At 53.8% G+C, this 15,898-nt stretch overlaps 1 protein-coding gene across 1 annotated transcript; it reads right to left on the bottom strand.

The window, feature by feature from the left end:
- Positions 1 to 5,394: 5,394 nt before the first annotated feature.
- Positions 5,395 to 15,219, bottom strand: ZC3H12A (zinc finger CCCH-type containing 12A). Its single transcript, XM_039729195.1, has 6 exons — positions 15,082 to 15,219; positions 14,478 to 14,921; positions 11,379 to 11,518; positions 10,255 to 10,489; positions 8,298 to 8,404; positions 5,395 to 8,193 (listed from the first exon to the last, which is right to left on the bottom strand). Exons 2-6 carry the CDS (start codon positions 14,876 to 14,878, stop codon positions 7,199 to 7,201), a joined length of 1,878 nt encoding a protein of 625 aa, XP_039585129.1. The 5' UTR covers positions 14,879 to 14,921; positions 15,082 to 15,219; the 3' UTR covers positions 5,395 to 7,198.
- Between the last annotated feature and the right edge of the window lie 679 nt (positions 15,220 to 15,898).

Here is a 15,898-nt window from a genome sequence, read left to right as displayed (position 1 = left end):
CCGCGGGCTCCTGCAGCTCTGCGGGACAGCACTGAGGGGGCTGCGGCGGCTCTGGAGCCTGGCCTGGGTCGGTACCGCGCTGCCCTGGCCCGGGGAGCCCCCCAGACCTCTGCCGGCTCCAAACGGGGCGCGGGGCCTGGGCGCTGCTGGGGCGCGATCGCTGCACCGCTGCTGTGAGGGGCTGGCGGGTGTTGCACTGGGCTGGAAGCGGGGTGCACAATCTCTGCACCGCTGCTGCTGCGGGGGCTGATGCAGCTGGGGGCTGGAAGCAGGTTGCAATCTCTGCACCGCTGCTGTGAGGGGCTGGCAGGTGTTGCACTGGAGGCGGGGAGCGCCTCACCGCAGCACCCGCTGTGAGACCCTCATCCCTGGGCTGCTGTTTGGCTCCAGGCGCCGGCTGGGTGTGGTTGTGCCCAGCGGGAGCCCTGGGGACACAGGGACACCGCTCCAGGCCCTGCACTGCGCAGGGTGAGCCCTTCCCTCCCGCAGGTGCTGCTGATGTGCTACAAGAGCTGCTGGGATGGCGCCTTGCAGGTCACCGAGGAGGTAATTCCCCAGTGGGAGAGACCAGGCTGCTCACCACCCCCGGAAGAGCTGAGCCTGGTGACAGCAGCTGCTGGGTGGCACTGGGGGGCTCCCCGGGCAGGGCTGGTGCCAGGGCTCATTGGGCCTGCGAGCCCCCACTGTCCACGTTGGCTTCCAGCTCGGCACAGCTCTGCAGCTCAGACTGGAGGGGAGTGAGGAGGAGGAGGAAGATGTGGACTCAGATTCTGCGTGGGAGCCTGGACAGACAGGTGGGTCCCGGCCCAGGGGTGTCCCCAGGGTGGCTGGTGCCGTGGGGGGTGGCAGGAGCTGAGCTGTGGTGCCAGGGCAGTGGCAGTGGCGCGGCGAGGCCATGCTGGGGAGGCTGGAGGCTCTGGAGGCCGACGTCAGATTCCTCTGCACCGAGCTGGGCGCTGAGAAACTTCTGTGGAGCAGCCGGTTCCTGGAGCTGCTGCAGGAACAGCAGAGTCTGCGCCAACGGGTGAGTGCCCTGGGATTGCCCGGGGGTGCCAGCCTGGGGGTGCCAGCCCCCACAGCCCCTCACCCCCTGCTCCAGCTGCAGGAGCTGCCGTGGCGGTGGAACAGGGGGGACAGCCCCGAGCTGCTGGGGGAAGCAGAGGACCAAAGTGCCAGTGGGAGTGAGGGAGAGAGCCCAGAAGGTAGGGGCTGGGAATTGTGGAGGGGCACAGGGAGCCTCTGGGGAGGGGCAATGTTCTGCTAATGGGCAGTGCGGGTAATGCACCAGCTCCCATCTGGGCACTGGGTGGCACTGGCAGCCTGGGGAGGTAGGTGCTGGGAAAGGCTCCCAGTTCTGTTCCCATCAGGAGCCTGGCTGGGTGCTCCCAGTGGTGTCCCCTCTCTCCTTTGCTCTTTTCCAGGACGCCAGTGGATGGAGGCACCTCAGCAGCCACGTGGCTCCATCCAGCGTGACAGGCAGAAAATGTAAGTGAAGCTGTGAGCAGGGCCTCAGCAAACCAGGCAGGATCCACACACTCCTCCCTGCCCAGGCGCTGCAGGACACGGGCCAGGCTGCTGCAGCCCCAGCTGTATCCCTGTATGTGCCTCCATCCATCCCTTGGTGCTGGCTGGGCCTGGCCCCATCCAGCAGAGCTGCAGCCATTCCCCAGGAGCAGGAGCCAGCTGGAGGCAGGTCAGGACAAGCCACTGGCCCTGGGTCTGCCCCAGGACACGTCACAGCCTTCCCTGCCCAGGGCTGACTGTGCCTGGTGAAGCCACCGAGGAGCATCCTCCTGCTCTGCTGCTTGCTGGGAGTTCCAGGAACAAGGGTCTGATCAGCACCAGCTTCAGTCACCTTGCACTGGGGCGAGGGATTGCAAAACTCACCCACTGACTTCCTGATGGGCCAGATCCATCCTCTCCAGCTGCTCCTGCTCATGTCGCAACCCCGGGCTGGCTCCTTGGGACAGCAGTCAAGGGCAGCCAGCTCCCAGGCACGGCTGAGGGCCCTGGGCTGGCCAGAACAGCTGGCCCAGGAGCCTGCAGGGCTGAGGGGCTGCCCAGTGCCCAGGCCTGGCCCAGCACAGGGGGCTGCACCCTGCCCCAGGCCCCCACTGCTCAATACAGGCAGCTGCTCTCCATCGCTTGTGTCTGCCTGGTCCTTCCCCAGCAGAGCTGGGACAGCTCCACCAGTGCCCTGCAGGCCCCCAGCTCTTTGGGGAGGGGGACAGGGTGAGTTTTCACTGAAGCAGAACACGGGCAGCACCCACCCACAGCAGGGGCTGGGCTCCAGCAGCAGCAGGGCTGGCAGGGATCTGTCCTCCCGACGTGCCCGTGCAGCTCCCACTGATGCAACGCCAATAGCAGCAGCCTGACTCACCCTGCAGCCAGGGACAGCCCCGTGCTGCTCAGAAATGCCACAGAAAACTAGGTCCTGCCACTGAACTGGCAGTGCCATGGGGGCCCCAAGCTGGCACTCCTGCAGGAATCACAGTCCCCTCCATGCTGGGACCACGGGGACACCAGACAGTGACGTGACAAGGTCCTGCTCTAGCCTCCATCCTCTGTGTCAATCCTTGGGCTGGAAATCCCCAGCCAGCCCGCAGGGACCAGGGTGCAGGAGGAAGAGGGTGACATCAAGCAGCATTAGCTACAGCCACCAGCTCTGCAGCCCCCATGGAGCAGCCCCTGCAGCAAGGCAAGAGCCACCACACAGGGCACAGAACTTTTCCCCAGCCAAAGCCTCCTGACCTATTGCTTAACCTGAGGCTGCGTTTACTCCAGCACACTTGTGCAACACTGCTCCCCAGCCCTGGCCAGGGCCCTCGGTGGCTTTGGCAGGCTGCTGCTGCCCCAGACAGGGCTTTGGCTTCCAGGGGCAGCCCCTGGCCTTGGGGAACACCGGGGTATTCAGGGCCCTCAGGAAAGCTTGTGAGAGCTGAAACACACGTGGCTGGAGGGCAAGTGCTGACAGCATCTTGACAACACACACAGATACAATGTGTATCAACAAATCAACTGCTTCTGGCCTGCAAGTGCCAGGAACACTTCTGCATCCCTTGCACAGCAAAATTCCAGGACCAGAACCAACTACTACAGCAATCAGTTTTGCTATAGAATTTAATTTAGATATTTAAAATCTCTTACGATAGAAAACATAGAGTAAGAGGAAATGAAACAGGCAGCACCACCATCATCACCCCAGCCTCTCCCCACTGCCCTGGGGCAGCACCCAGTTCCTCCCCAGCACCCTTCCCTTCTCTTCCTGCACTCCTGTCTCAGGGAGGCTGTGCTGCAGCAGCAGTTTGGGGCACAGGGTGCAGAGCTGCTACCATGCTTGGTACATCCATTCCTCTCTACAGGGAGAGCAGCAGCTCAGCAGCCTCAGCACTGGGGAGCAGGGGGTGGATGCTGAATCTGCTCCCATCACCACATCCCAATGATGGTGCACACACCCCATCCCCTTCCCCACAGCCTACACAGGAGCCTTCCCCATTCCTGCCTCTGGAAATGCTTTAAGATGTTGGAACTGAGCTAGTCACATCCTGGAAAGCCCCAGGGGGAGGGAACCAGCTGAGTTCAAATGGAAGTTCAGGGAGCAAGGGCAGCACAGGGCAGTGGAGAGATGAGCAGGCCCTGGAGAGCAGACTGGCCTGCTTGGAGGAACCAGCCTCTCCTGAAGCTCAGCACGAGGCTTCAGTGGCACACAGCTGACAGGATGAGGGCTGGGAAGCCCCTGAGCACAGGAAACCTTCAACAGGCCCATGTGTGACCTCCTTCTCTCCCCAACAGCCCAGAGAGCTGACACACAGATCTGACCCAGTTTGGCAAAACACCCAAAAACAAACACCCAGCAGTCACAGCAGGCTCTACCCCCAAGCCCCAGAAGTGCTAAACCAGAGGATGCACCCTAAAAACTCCAATTTAACAGCCCCAGCAGGGTTGCCAAGGTGTGCAGGCAGGCAGCCCCACCACTCCTGGCACTGAGGAGCACGTAGGAGAAAAAATGTGCAGCAGCAACAGTTCCAGTCAGCATTCCCATTTCCCAGATCTCTGGCACCACAGTGAGCTTGGGGAATGGGGACACATAACTTTGTGTGAATGAAGGAGAAAACTCAGAGCACAGCAGTGGGATTGAGCTGGACTTGCTGCCTGCCCCAGCAGCACACAGAGCAGTCTGGGGGAGAAACTTCAACCACATCTGTGCTGGGGCATGACCCTCCCAAACCACCCCATGTGCCCCCAGGACTGTCCCTGCAGCAGAAACATCACAACCAGTCAGTCAGCTCCAGCTCTTCCTCTCCTGGTTGTGATAATGAACCCCTGCATTGATTCCTTAATTGTCTCTCAGTGCAGCTTTGAGACACAAAAATGAACATTTACCCCTTGACACATCCTGTAAAATTAGAATTGCCTATTGTCTTTTACAGGAACACCAGCCTTAAAATCCTGCAGCATTTTTCAACTACAGATGCCATTACAGACAGCAGCAAACTCCTCACCTAGTTAAAGGTGTGCTCAGATCCCTGACACACCACTCCATCCCCCCCACCACACACACAGAGCCACATGAGCTCTGTCACTGCAGTGACAGCCTCACAGGCTTCCTCTCACAGTCAATAAAGATTTCAGACTGAGAGCTGCAGGTTTGTTTTGAAATGCAGCTGGTCTCTGGGAGCACCTGCCTCCCTGGTTTCTGATTAACTACAGAGTCACTGCCCTGTGGTAAATGAAGAGCACAAGTTTCAATACAGACCATAAAGTTATTTAACCAGTGAGATAAGAACGTGCTGTGCTGCAGGGGAGCAGGTGGGAGGGGAAGATCCTACACCACAAGGTGACCACTGATATTCCTGCTGCACTTCCAGTCCATAACAAATCTTCAGAACAAAACCTGGACACGTTACCATTCACATATTCCACACTCAACACCCAACACAGATGTACTGTAACTGGAGAAAATATGTATTTATTTCCAGGCTGTACTGGAATTGCCCCTTAAAGCCAAACACAGTCCATGCTGATTCCAAAATTGCCAGGAGTGTGGCAATTCTGCTGCTTTAAATGGCAATAAATGCTGCTTTAGCAGCAGAGACACCCACACTGTGGTGCTGAGTGAGAGCCAGTGCTGCTGCTTGTCCTGCCTGCCCTGGGCACTGAGCAACCCAGCCAAATCAGCAGCAGACACTGCACATGCCCTTATCTGCCACAGCACATGGATGTTTTGGTCTCACTGCATCGATCAGCAGCCTGTCAATAACCAGCCTCACACTGCACACAGACATCAAAGCCAGTCAGAGGAACTCAGGGAGGAAGGATCATTTCTCTGGCTACCCCAGAAAGCCAACCAAAATGCTGAATATTCCTCCACAAAGCCACCAGAGACCAAATATGTCAACTCAGCAGTTTTTATTTATATAACACAGTTTTTCTTTGCCAGGGCTGTCACATGGCTGTTCAGTACATTACTGCATAGTGATACAGAAAGTTCAGCAAGTGTCAGCTGGGGAGTACAAAATGTTAATCTTCTCATTGCAAGAGAGGCAGCAGATACCAGCATTCCACCAGAAACCCAAACCCACCTTGCCAAGTAACATCTGGCTGAGGTGAGAACAGCATTGATTAAAACTGCAAGCAGCAAGGTGCTGAACAGTAACATTAAAAACCATTTTATCTGTAATTTACAAATATGCAAAGTATCAGGTTATTTAAAATTAAGAAGCATTTTGCTTACTAACATGAAACATTACTAATTTGTAATGTATCATTATTAACCAGGTATACAGGTTCCTGTGTCCCTGTGGTCTCATGGCACATGGTGCCAGTCTGGGCAGGTCATTCCTTGGACAGCAGAGGGAAGAGCAGGAACAGACAACACTGCTCCCAGGAGGGTTTCAGGACCAGCTGCCTTCCACTCTCCCCTTCCTAATTTGCCACTCAATAACCTTGGTTCAACCACAGAAGGGCGTATTGTATTTAGAAAACAACACCACACACAGATACAATGTGTATCAACAAATCAACTGCTTCTGGCCTGCAAGTGCCAGGAACACTTCTGCATCCCTTGCACAGCAAAATTCCAGGACCAGAACCAATTACTACAGCAATTGGTTTTGCATATTTAAAATCTCTTACAGTACCTACAATAGAAAACATCTTACAGAGTAAGAGGAAATGGAACAGAAACAGTCTTGCCAAATAATTCTTATTCTACAATTCTGGATGCTGCTCTAGTTGGGCACAGCCAAAGGGGACAGGGGAATATTGGTGAGGAAGAAGAGGAAGCAACAGCTTTACAACACAAAATATTAAAGACTCCTTGGAAAGGCCCCTGGCAGCAGTCCAGATGTGACTGCAGCTCTTCTATTGCTGTCTGAAGGCAAAAGGCACATAATAAATCATTGTCAGTGCTGTACAGAGCCATCCTGGGACAGAGACAGTTCCAGAGCAGCACTCACAGCATGCTCAGCTCACCCACCTGCTCTGACACTGCAGCTGTCAGCACACACCCAACCCACAACTCACACACAGCCTTGGAGCAGTGTCCAGCCACTCCTCCTGAGCAAGGACTGTGCTCCTGGGAGCTCACAGCTCACTAAGCACTTGTGGTCTGTGGGGCACAATTACCTCAGGAAAATCAGCTGAGGTGGGAGGGGTGTGGAAAACATCATTCAAGAAGTGCACCAGTAAAACCAGTCAGATAAACCCAGCTTCAGATTACGTTAATAATGCAACATTTGCCACAGATCTGAGTGGTGGGATTTAGTCAAAAGGCTTAGTCAGGACCTAACAACAGCATTGAAAAGGCATTTGGGTCCTCAGAAACTAGCCTTAGGCCACTACAAAGGCAGCACCCACTTCTCTCACATCCAGTTATGGACAACTGCAGGAGCTCAGGGTGTGCCAGACTCCCATGACCCCCAAAGGAACAGTCCTGCTCTAGAGCTGCAGCCTCCCTTCCTGCTTAGCCCCTGGGGAAGGTGGGACGCTGGGGTGTTCTCACCTCTCCCACAGGCATGTGGTCATAGCTGGAGCAGAATTTGCTGTGAGCACACCACATCTGGCACCCAGCCTCCAGCTGGAGCCCAGTACTTCCAAGGGAATAAGAAGGAGCAACTCAGAAGGCATCTGTGGCAGCTGCAGAGGCAAACCCAGCCCCTCAAGCCCTCCCCATACCTGCCTGCCCTTGGCACCTGCCTCACACACCTGGGTTCTGGGCCTTGTAGGTGAGGATCTCTGCTGCCAGCCTCTGGGGGTCCAGCAGCCGGGGGAAGCGGCTCATGACTGCATCCACCAGGTGGGGGTGGAAGATGCCACACAGCTTGACGTGCACGCTGGCCCTCTCCTCAGCAAACTGCTCCTCAGCAGCCCAGGGCCCCGAGTCCCCGTAGGCCGGCCCCGGGGCCCTCTGCACGGGCCGGGGGCTGTGCACGCCCGGGGATCTCACCTGCGGCAGCGCGTACGGCTCCGACCAGAACTCGCGCGAGCGCGGCACGGCGGCGCCGAACTCCCCAGGCAGGCTGTACTGCCCCGCTGCCCCCGCGTGCACAGGCACCCCAAAGCCTGAGAAAGAGGGGGGAGCCCCTGAGCGGGACATCTCGGGGCTGTATTGCAAGAAGCTAGCACCAGAGGATGATGATTTGTGGGAGCTGTGGTTGTAGGAGACCAGACCGTTCTGCTCTAAGCTGGGGGAATGGGGGTACACAGGTCTCTGCCTGCCACAGGAGCAGACGGGCACCTGCTCCGCATGGGAATGGTCACAGTGACTGGTACATCTGTGAGGCCACATGTCAGACAGCTGGTTCTCCAGAGACCCAATGCCTGAGTCGAGGTGCTCCTGAGAGATGTAAGACAGAGAATCCATGGGAGGCTGCTGGTACCTGTCAGGGGAGACAGTGCCTGGCACACAGCCTTTGGCCTGAAGCACAACGTCACTGGGCTTGGCTTTGTGGGCCAAGCTCTTCCTCTCTGCAGAGACCTTCTGTAAAGAGCCTTTGTCACTCTCCGTGGGCACAGAGCACAAGAGCTCTGCCTGGGAGCCCCGCTTCCCCTTTTTCTCCTCCTTGGCACTGGTACTTCTGGTTGGAGAGAGCCTTGCGTTGGCACGGAGTTCATCAGCTAACGATCGCTGTGGCTGGTTGATCCTTTCAGGATGGTAGAACTTACACTTAATTCCATAAGTGCATTTTTTCCCTGTAAGGAAAGCCAGAGCATGGAATGACCAGCTGGATTTGACTAGATTATGAGTGACACTTGCACAGGCACCTTGTTCTTCACATTAAGAAGGCAGGTCTTACCATAAGGGCACTGCTGTTTCTTGTGCTCTGGAACTACAGGTTTCTTCCTGAGGAAGTTATCCAGGCTGGGGCCATGACGCCCTAAGGGATCATCTGGAGGCATAAACCTAAAGAAAAACAAATCTCAGTCAGAAGCAGTTCACTTCTGAGTTGAGGTTTGGTGTCTTCTCAAAGCCTCCTATTTCATTAAAGATCACAAGCTATCTGAGCCCTACAAAGCTCTCCCATTTCCTGCAGAGATAACCCTCCTGCCACCCAGTCCACACCAGCACAGAATGCTTCCCTCCAGGCACAGAAGAGGTTCAATGCCTGGTTGTCAACCAGAATTAGTACCTGCTGCTAACAGCTGTCCTGTGAGAAAATCACACCCTGGAGCATTCCTTGGAGCTCCTACTTCTAAATTAGGAGCAGCTACTGAGATGCCGCCAACTTCTTTTGGCTTTGTATCCTACAGCTTTTCATTACTTCTTCACTAGCATTTTGCTCTTCTCATGCATCACTTGCCATTGTTTCATTAGAACTAGCCAGTGTGATCACACAGATCTTTCTTAAAAGCCCAGGAAAACGTGATCATGATGCCATGAAGTGGCTACCTAGAACAGAGGCTAGCCAGAGTTAGAATAAAGTGGGTATTTATTAAAGGCCTTCAATAGATACCCCCTGGGCAGTCAAAAGCCTTCTAGAGGCTACACCCAAGATAGACCACGGTCGAACTTCTTTTGGCTTTGTATCCTACAGCTTTTCATTATTTCTTCACTAGCATTTTGCTCTTCTCATGCATCACTTGCCATTGTTTCATTAGAACTAGCCAGTGTGATCACACAGATCTTTCTTAAAAGCGCAGGAAAATGTGATCATGATGCCGTGGAGTGGCTCCCTAGAACAGAGGCTAGCCAGAGTGGAGAATAAAGTGGGTATTTATTAAAGGCCTTCAGTAGATACACCCTGGGCAGTCAAAAGCCTTCCAGAGGCTACACCCAAGAAGGACCACGGTCATGAGTTTTTCAGACAGATCTAAGTTTGGTCTATTTGCACATCAGGGGTTAATTGCCCAATTACAGCTTCAGGTAATGAAGTCATATTCCCCAATTTTCTCCCATTCTCCCAATTCAATTTTGTTTATACTTTTCAGGGCCTGAGGCAGAGGGTGCCCTTGGTTCTCAGGCCCAGAAGGATTGTATTGTCTGACTCTCACCATCATATTTCATGGAAAAATCCCCTTGCCCGGGATTTCTCTCCTGGGAAGCTGAGAGGCCTCAGAGAAAAAGAAAAACAATATTATCTCAGTTGCTTCTCCTGTGTTTTTCTGCTTTGGAATGTGGTTGGAGATTGTTTACCCACAGGTGGTTGTTTCATTGGTTTCACGTGAATTTTTTTTAACTTATTGGTCAATTACGGCCAAGCTGTGTCGGACTCTGGAGAAAGAGTCACAAGTTCTCATGAGTATCTTTTAGCCTTCTGTAAGTATCCTTGCTGTATTCTTTAGTATAGTATTTTTTAATATAATATAGATCACAAAATAATAAATTAGCCTTCTAAGAACACAAAGTCAGATGCATCATTCCTTCCTTTGTCTGGGGAACCCCACAAATACAAGATCTGACGAACACGTGATGAGAGCTTACTAACACTCTACATGGAGTTTAGAGTTACGCACTGACGCTGCACAAGAAGCAAAAAACCTGATGAGTATCTTTTAGCCTTCTGTAAGTATCCTTGCTGTATTCTTTAATATAATATAGATCATAAAATAATAAATTAGCCTTCTAAGAACATGGAGTCAGATGCATCATTCCTTCCTTCATCTGGGAACCCACAAATACAAGACATGACCAACACATGATGAGAGCTTACTAACGCTCTATACGGAGTTTAGAGTTACGCACTGATGCTGTACGAGAAATAAAAAACCTGATAATAAAAACCACAAGCTAAAAACTGCAGGCACGAGCCATACTTGTCGTTGACAAAGGAGTACATCAGCAGGCGCTCCTCGATGAACTTCTTCCACTCGGGCCGCTCGTTCTGCAGGTCGCGGTAGGTGTCGTTGGACACCACGATGCCGTCGGACTCGTGGGCCAGCTTCACGATGAAGCGGTCGTCGTAGCACACCACGCGCTTGCCGCCCACACGCCGTGACGGTGTGAACACCAGGATCTTCTTCTTCTCCAGGTCACGCAGGATGTACTGGTCTAGAGCAAACACAACTGTCAGCGCACCTGCACGGCCCTCTGTAGACAGTTTGCTTCACAGAGAAAATCTGAACCTCAGAGAAAGGGAAAGCAATGCTTATCTCATTTGCTGTGCCTGTGTTTGTGCAAAAGTAGAATGCAATATGGAGATTGTTTGCCCAGAGTGATGGGGTTTTGTTTCCTTGGCCTATCGGGGCCAAGTGTGTGTGTGTGTGTGTGTGTCGGGACTGCCAGTGACAGTCACGAGATTAGGGCAGTGGAGTGCAGTTGTGTGCTTGGCAGATTCAGTTTAGATGTAATGTAATAGAATATAGAATAATATAGTAAAATAAAGTAATCAATCAGCCTTTTGATATCCATGGAATTAGATGCATTATTCTATCCCCTTTGTTGGGGTTGCCCTGAATACTATAGCCCTCCATGCAGATAAAGTAACATTATAAATAAACAAAAACATTCATTCTGTCTCTCCACAACCCAGACTGTACTCAGCCCTGCTCACTGGTGTTCTGAGTTATTCAAATCTCAGCTCTCTGCAAGCTCCCCTCCATTTGAATAATTCTGGCTAAATATGCTTCAGTTAAATACAAAGCGTGTCCCCTGCAAGAGGAAAAATATCAAGAAATAAAAGACAAGAAGTTAGGAAGCAGAGCAGTATTACATTTCTTGTTTTCTGAATAATTCCTGATTATAAACTGATTCTGGCAAAAGCTGGCTTAGGGGAGAAGTTAATGACTAATACTCCCCGGTCAGTTCAGCTCATTGCAGCTCCTACTACTCAGACTTTCCATTCTGAAGTTAATTACTGACTTAACCAGAACTCTGCAAGCTCGCTGAATGACAGAGCAGTCAGCCTGAAAAGCTACTTTTGGTTTCCATATTTTCATACCTGTTATGAGTACATCTGGTCGGGGCTGCTCCTTCCTCCAGGATGGCACAAAGACTGTAATATCCTTGTGTCCCCTGTCCCAAAACCACTGGACAGCCAGAAGGATACCTCGGCAGGAGAACACTTCTTTATTCCCATGGCTGCAAAGAAGAAAATTAAGACTTTAATCCCTTCATGATTCAGTGCACACTAGTCAGGCAGTGCACAGAGCAAAGCTGGTAACTAGGACAAGCTGCAGTGAAGTGCTGAGGAGCACAGGTAGCAAACACAGATACTTGTCTTGTGTAACAACACCCTCACTCAGACCTGCCCAGCACCCCCGTTCATGTCAGCACCTCAGGAAACCAGAACACCCAAATACTCACTGGGAGGCAGACAGCAGCTGGAACTGTTGCAGCTGCTCTGAAACAGTCTCTGCTTCAAGCCTGGACTTCTGATGGTTATTTTTAGCCCAGAGCACAATGTGACCCAAAAGCCCTTTGTGCTACTCTGACAGCTAATGCCAGCGGCTGCTTCCTGCCAGGGTGCACTGTACCTCACCGGGCCTCTGCTTGCAAACTTGCTCTGATCACTTCAGGAAAACAAGATATTTTATATGCACTCATCTCAATGAAAGATGATTCACTCCATGATGGCTCAAAACCTCAGCTACAAATGCACTATTTGCACTAAATGGCATCATCTCCTGTCATCAGTGCTGGATGAGAGAACAGCTCATGGCAGTTAGAGAACAAAGTTTGACAACCTTGTCAGAAGCCATGGACTGATGCAAAAAGCTTCTTAATTATTCATTAGGTCATATCAATAAGCTTCCAGAACTTCTAGGAGGAAACTACCCCTCCTCTTTTACAAGCACTAGTATTTACAGTGCAATCAGCTCTTCTGCTGATAGTGGTTTTGGCAAACTTTCAACACTTCTATTCCAGCCTGATATGTCACTGTGGGGATCCAGCTGCCCATGTTCTGTGATGATGCATTACACCAAAAGGGGAACTGCTCTCAGAATTCAGGAAGACTTTCCTCACCTGGGCACTACCTGTCCCGAATCTTCCTCCTTCCATCTGCACCTGGATGGCATTTCAGCCCCCACCAGCCCTGGCAGCCCCTCGCCAGAGCCATTCCTGCAGGGGCACTGTTGCAGCACCACTACAGAGAAGTTTCAGTTCCCCTCCCAGCCTCACCCTCTCTTTCAAACTACAAAGGAAGTTGAAGAGCTGTACAAAAGTACTTATTCTAGAAGAATTAAACACTTGGCAACAGAACACCCACCTAAACAGACACCTAACACACCTTCAATAAGAATCCTAAATTACAGAAGGCTGAAAATCACCATCAGAAGATGCTCTGAAAGTTTTCTCCAATATCAGATGGATTTAGCTACAAATAGCCAGCCATAGGTTACTACAATTTTTTAGAGGTAAATGTGAAAAAAACCAAATCCTTTTTGGTGGATTTTTTTTGTTTGTCTTTGTTTTGGGTTGTTGGTTGTTTCTTATTTTTTGAGTCTCTGCAACCAACCTCAAACCTCCAGAAGGCAGCTAATTGGGCTGATCTGATTTGGCAGCAGCCAAGGAAAAATTCCCTTAGAAGGAAGTAAAAGCTAATTTCCACTATGATTTGCATAAGTTTGTCAAGAGCTGTTGAGGGAGGCCGCTGTACATACTGAAAATGAATCAGCAGGGAACATCACACCATCAATACAGGAAGTTTCAGAATGGAATTCCCCTTCTAGTGAATTGCTTAAAAAAGCCAGACTGCTTCTCTCACGTCAGACCCTGGGCCCTGGCCTGCCCTGACTCACAGCTGCTGTGATTTTCCCTCTGCATTTTGGGGTAACTTTCACCAGTAAGAGGCTCCTCATTAACAAACACGGCCAATCCCGCTGGTAAAGCCCAAGCACTTATCCAAGGTAAACTTTGTTGCCAGAGTCACTTATCAGCCTGAGCTCACAATGGGCCATTTTCCACAGCGTTCCCAGAGCTGTGGAGAGCACAGGAACGGAAGCAGGTTCTCTTCAGGGGTGCCAGGCACGGCTTTCACTCTCCTGCCCTGTTCCACTGCCACCACCATTCCTCATTCGCCGCGGGGCTCACCTGTGCCCCATCTTTCTCAGCTCTGTTCTCAGAACTGTCAGCCAGGGCTTGGCAGAAACCACACCTGCAAACAAACCTCCACGCAGCACTTTCACCTCAGACAAACCTACTGCAACCGACACGGCAGCTCCACCCGCACGCAGGGTTATTTTTTTATAAAATCTGCATACACAAACATAAACAGCAAAGGAGGCGGCTTCTGAGCTGCAACAGAAAAAAAGCTTTCAGCATCCAGTTCAGAACCTGGTGTGTTAAATTTCAAGAGCCTGCTATGCAGAGGTGGGGAACACATACTGCTGGGGTTGGGGTGAGGGCTGGCAGTGCTCACCAAAGTGGGAGCAAAAGCCAGGGTGAAAATGGGGACATCACACCAAAAAATATCCAGCCCTGGGATTCAGAATGCTTCATGGATACTGGGGGCTCTGGTCAAAGAGTCCAACAGGACCTGCTCCAGCAACACTGGGACAAATGAAATGCTAAGGATGAGTCACAGCCCTGCCTCGGTGACACCTGTAACATCTCATCGCTCTCTGCCTTGGAGAGAGATTCACCAATATACAAGAGGCACAGTTTGGAGACAAGTTTCCAATAGAGCTCCATATTACAAAGCTTCTCTAATTAACCCTGTAATTATTTATTGAGCAACTTCCTGCTACGGAAACTTGCACAAAGCCACTAGCTGAGAGGACAACGTCTCTTCAGTTATCCCCTCCGCGCCAGGGCACAGGAGGAAGTGTCTGTTTCAAAGGAAGCTCAAAGGAAGCACTGCTGCCCTCACCATTGCCCCGTGACAGAGCAGTGGCAAGACAGGCCCGCACCGGCAAACGTGATGGTCGTCCTCGTGTGTCAGAGAAGCACCTTGGAAAATATTACCAGCCCCTTCCACGCACCCAGAAGCGGCTGCTTTCAGCGGGGCACTCACAGCTTTTGGTCCGAGCCCTGCGCGCCTGGCAGAGCCCACAGCCCGAGCCCAGAGCCCGGCAGCCCCGCGCCCACCCGGACGCACCTCATGGCCACGTTGCTGCCATCGATGACGATGGGCTTCAGGTTGTCGCCCTCCGTCTCCTCGGGGCCGGGCGCGGGGGATTTGTTGCCGGCGCCGCCCCGAGGGACCAGCGGGGCCTCGCCGGGCTCGGGCGGGGCCTCGGGGCCGTCCCGCTCGGCCGGGCCGTGCTTCACCAGCTCTCCCAGCACCGTGTTGGTGTCGGCGCCCAGGCCCAGCTTCTGCAGCACGACGCGGATCTCCTCCGAGGAGTAGCCGAGCTTGCGGAAAAAATCCACCTTCAGCTGCAGCTCGGGGCCGTCGCCGGGCCCCTCGGGGCTCTCGCTGCCGCTCATCCCCGCTGCGGGCCGGGCCGCGCCCGGCAGCGCCTCAGGCCAGCCCGGGGCGACGCTGCCCGCGCTCATGGCTCCCGGCGGGGGACTCGCGGCCTCCGCTCGCCGCCGGGACCTGCGGGGCGACAGCGGCGTTAGCAGCGGCCCCAAGCCCGGCCGAACCCTGGCCCCTGGCCCCTGCCCCGCTGCCGGCCGAGCCCCGGCCCCACAGCCCGGCCCCGCTCCCGGCCGAGCCCCGGTCCCCGCTCCGCTCCGGGCCGAACCCCCGCGCTCACCGCGCCGCTGCCACCGCCGGGCTGCCGCTGCCTCTCCATGGGGCCGGAGCAGGGCGGCGGGAGGCAGCCTATTTATAGGGAGAGGCAGGAGGCCGGAAGGACAGAGCTAGGGGTGGAGCGGCAGCCTATGCCCGGCCCGCCCCGCCCCGCCCGGCGCTCCGCCGCTGTTGCCGATTGGGGCCGGGCTTCGTGACACATGGCCCGTGCACCGCCTGGATCCCGGCGATGCAGGTACACGCGTTCCTTGCAGCACCTGGATCCCGGCGATGCAGGTACACATGGCCCTTGCACCGCCCGGATCCCGGCGATGCAGGTACACGCGTCCCTTGTACCGCCCGGATCCCGGCGATGCAGGTACACATGGCTCTTGCACCACCTGGATCCCAGCGATGCAGGTACGCGTCCCTTGTACCGCCTGGATCCCAGCGATGAAGGTACACGTGGCCCGTGCACCGCCTGGATCCCGGCGATGCAGGCACACATCCCTTGCACCGCGTGAATCCCAGCGATGCAGGTACACGCGTCCCTCGTACCACCTGGATCCCAGCGATGCAGGTACACATGGCCCCTTGCAGCACCTGAATCCCGGCAATGCAGGTACACGTCCCTTGCAGCACCTGGATCCCAGCGATGCAGGTACACGCGTCCCTTGCAGCACCTGGATCCCAGCGATGCAGGTACACGCGTCCCTTGCAGCACCTGGATCCAGCGATGCAGGTGGCCGTGATTCAGCCGCTGGTGGCTTATCAGCCCGCCCGTGCGGAGGAGATACGCGCTGGTAGGAAACATCTGTCACCCTCCAGTGCCTGTCCCTTGC

This window comes from Passer montanus, unplaced genomic scaffold (assembly GCF_014805655.1).
Source record: "Passer montanus isolate IOZ18808 unplaced genomic scaffold, ASM1480565v1 scaffold68, whole genome shotgun sequence".
NCBI classification, from domain to species: Eukaryota; Metazoa; Chordata; class Aves; order Passeriformes; family Passeridae; genus Passer; species Passer montanus.
The sequence above is the reverse complement of the archived record's forward strand: the minus strand, read 5'-3'. Positions and strand labels throughout refer to the sequence as shown.

Excerpts from the sequence above, each read along its gene's own strand:
- ZC3H12A (XM_039729195.1), bottom strand. The coding sequence starts at position 14,878 with ATGAGCGCGGGCAGCGTCGCCCCGGGCTGGCCTGAGGCGCTGCCGGGC. Across the intron at positions 11,519-14,477 it reads GGCAGCAACGTGGCCATGAG|CCATGGGAATAAAGAAGTGT; the intron begins GTGCGTCCGGGT and ends TCTTCTTTGCAG. Across the intron at positions 8,405-10,254 it reads TACTCCTTTGTCAACGACAA|GTTTATGCCTCCAGATGATC; the intron begins GTATGGCTCGTG and ends GTTTTTCTTTAG.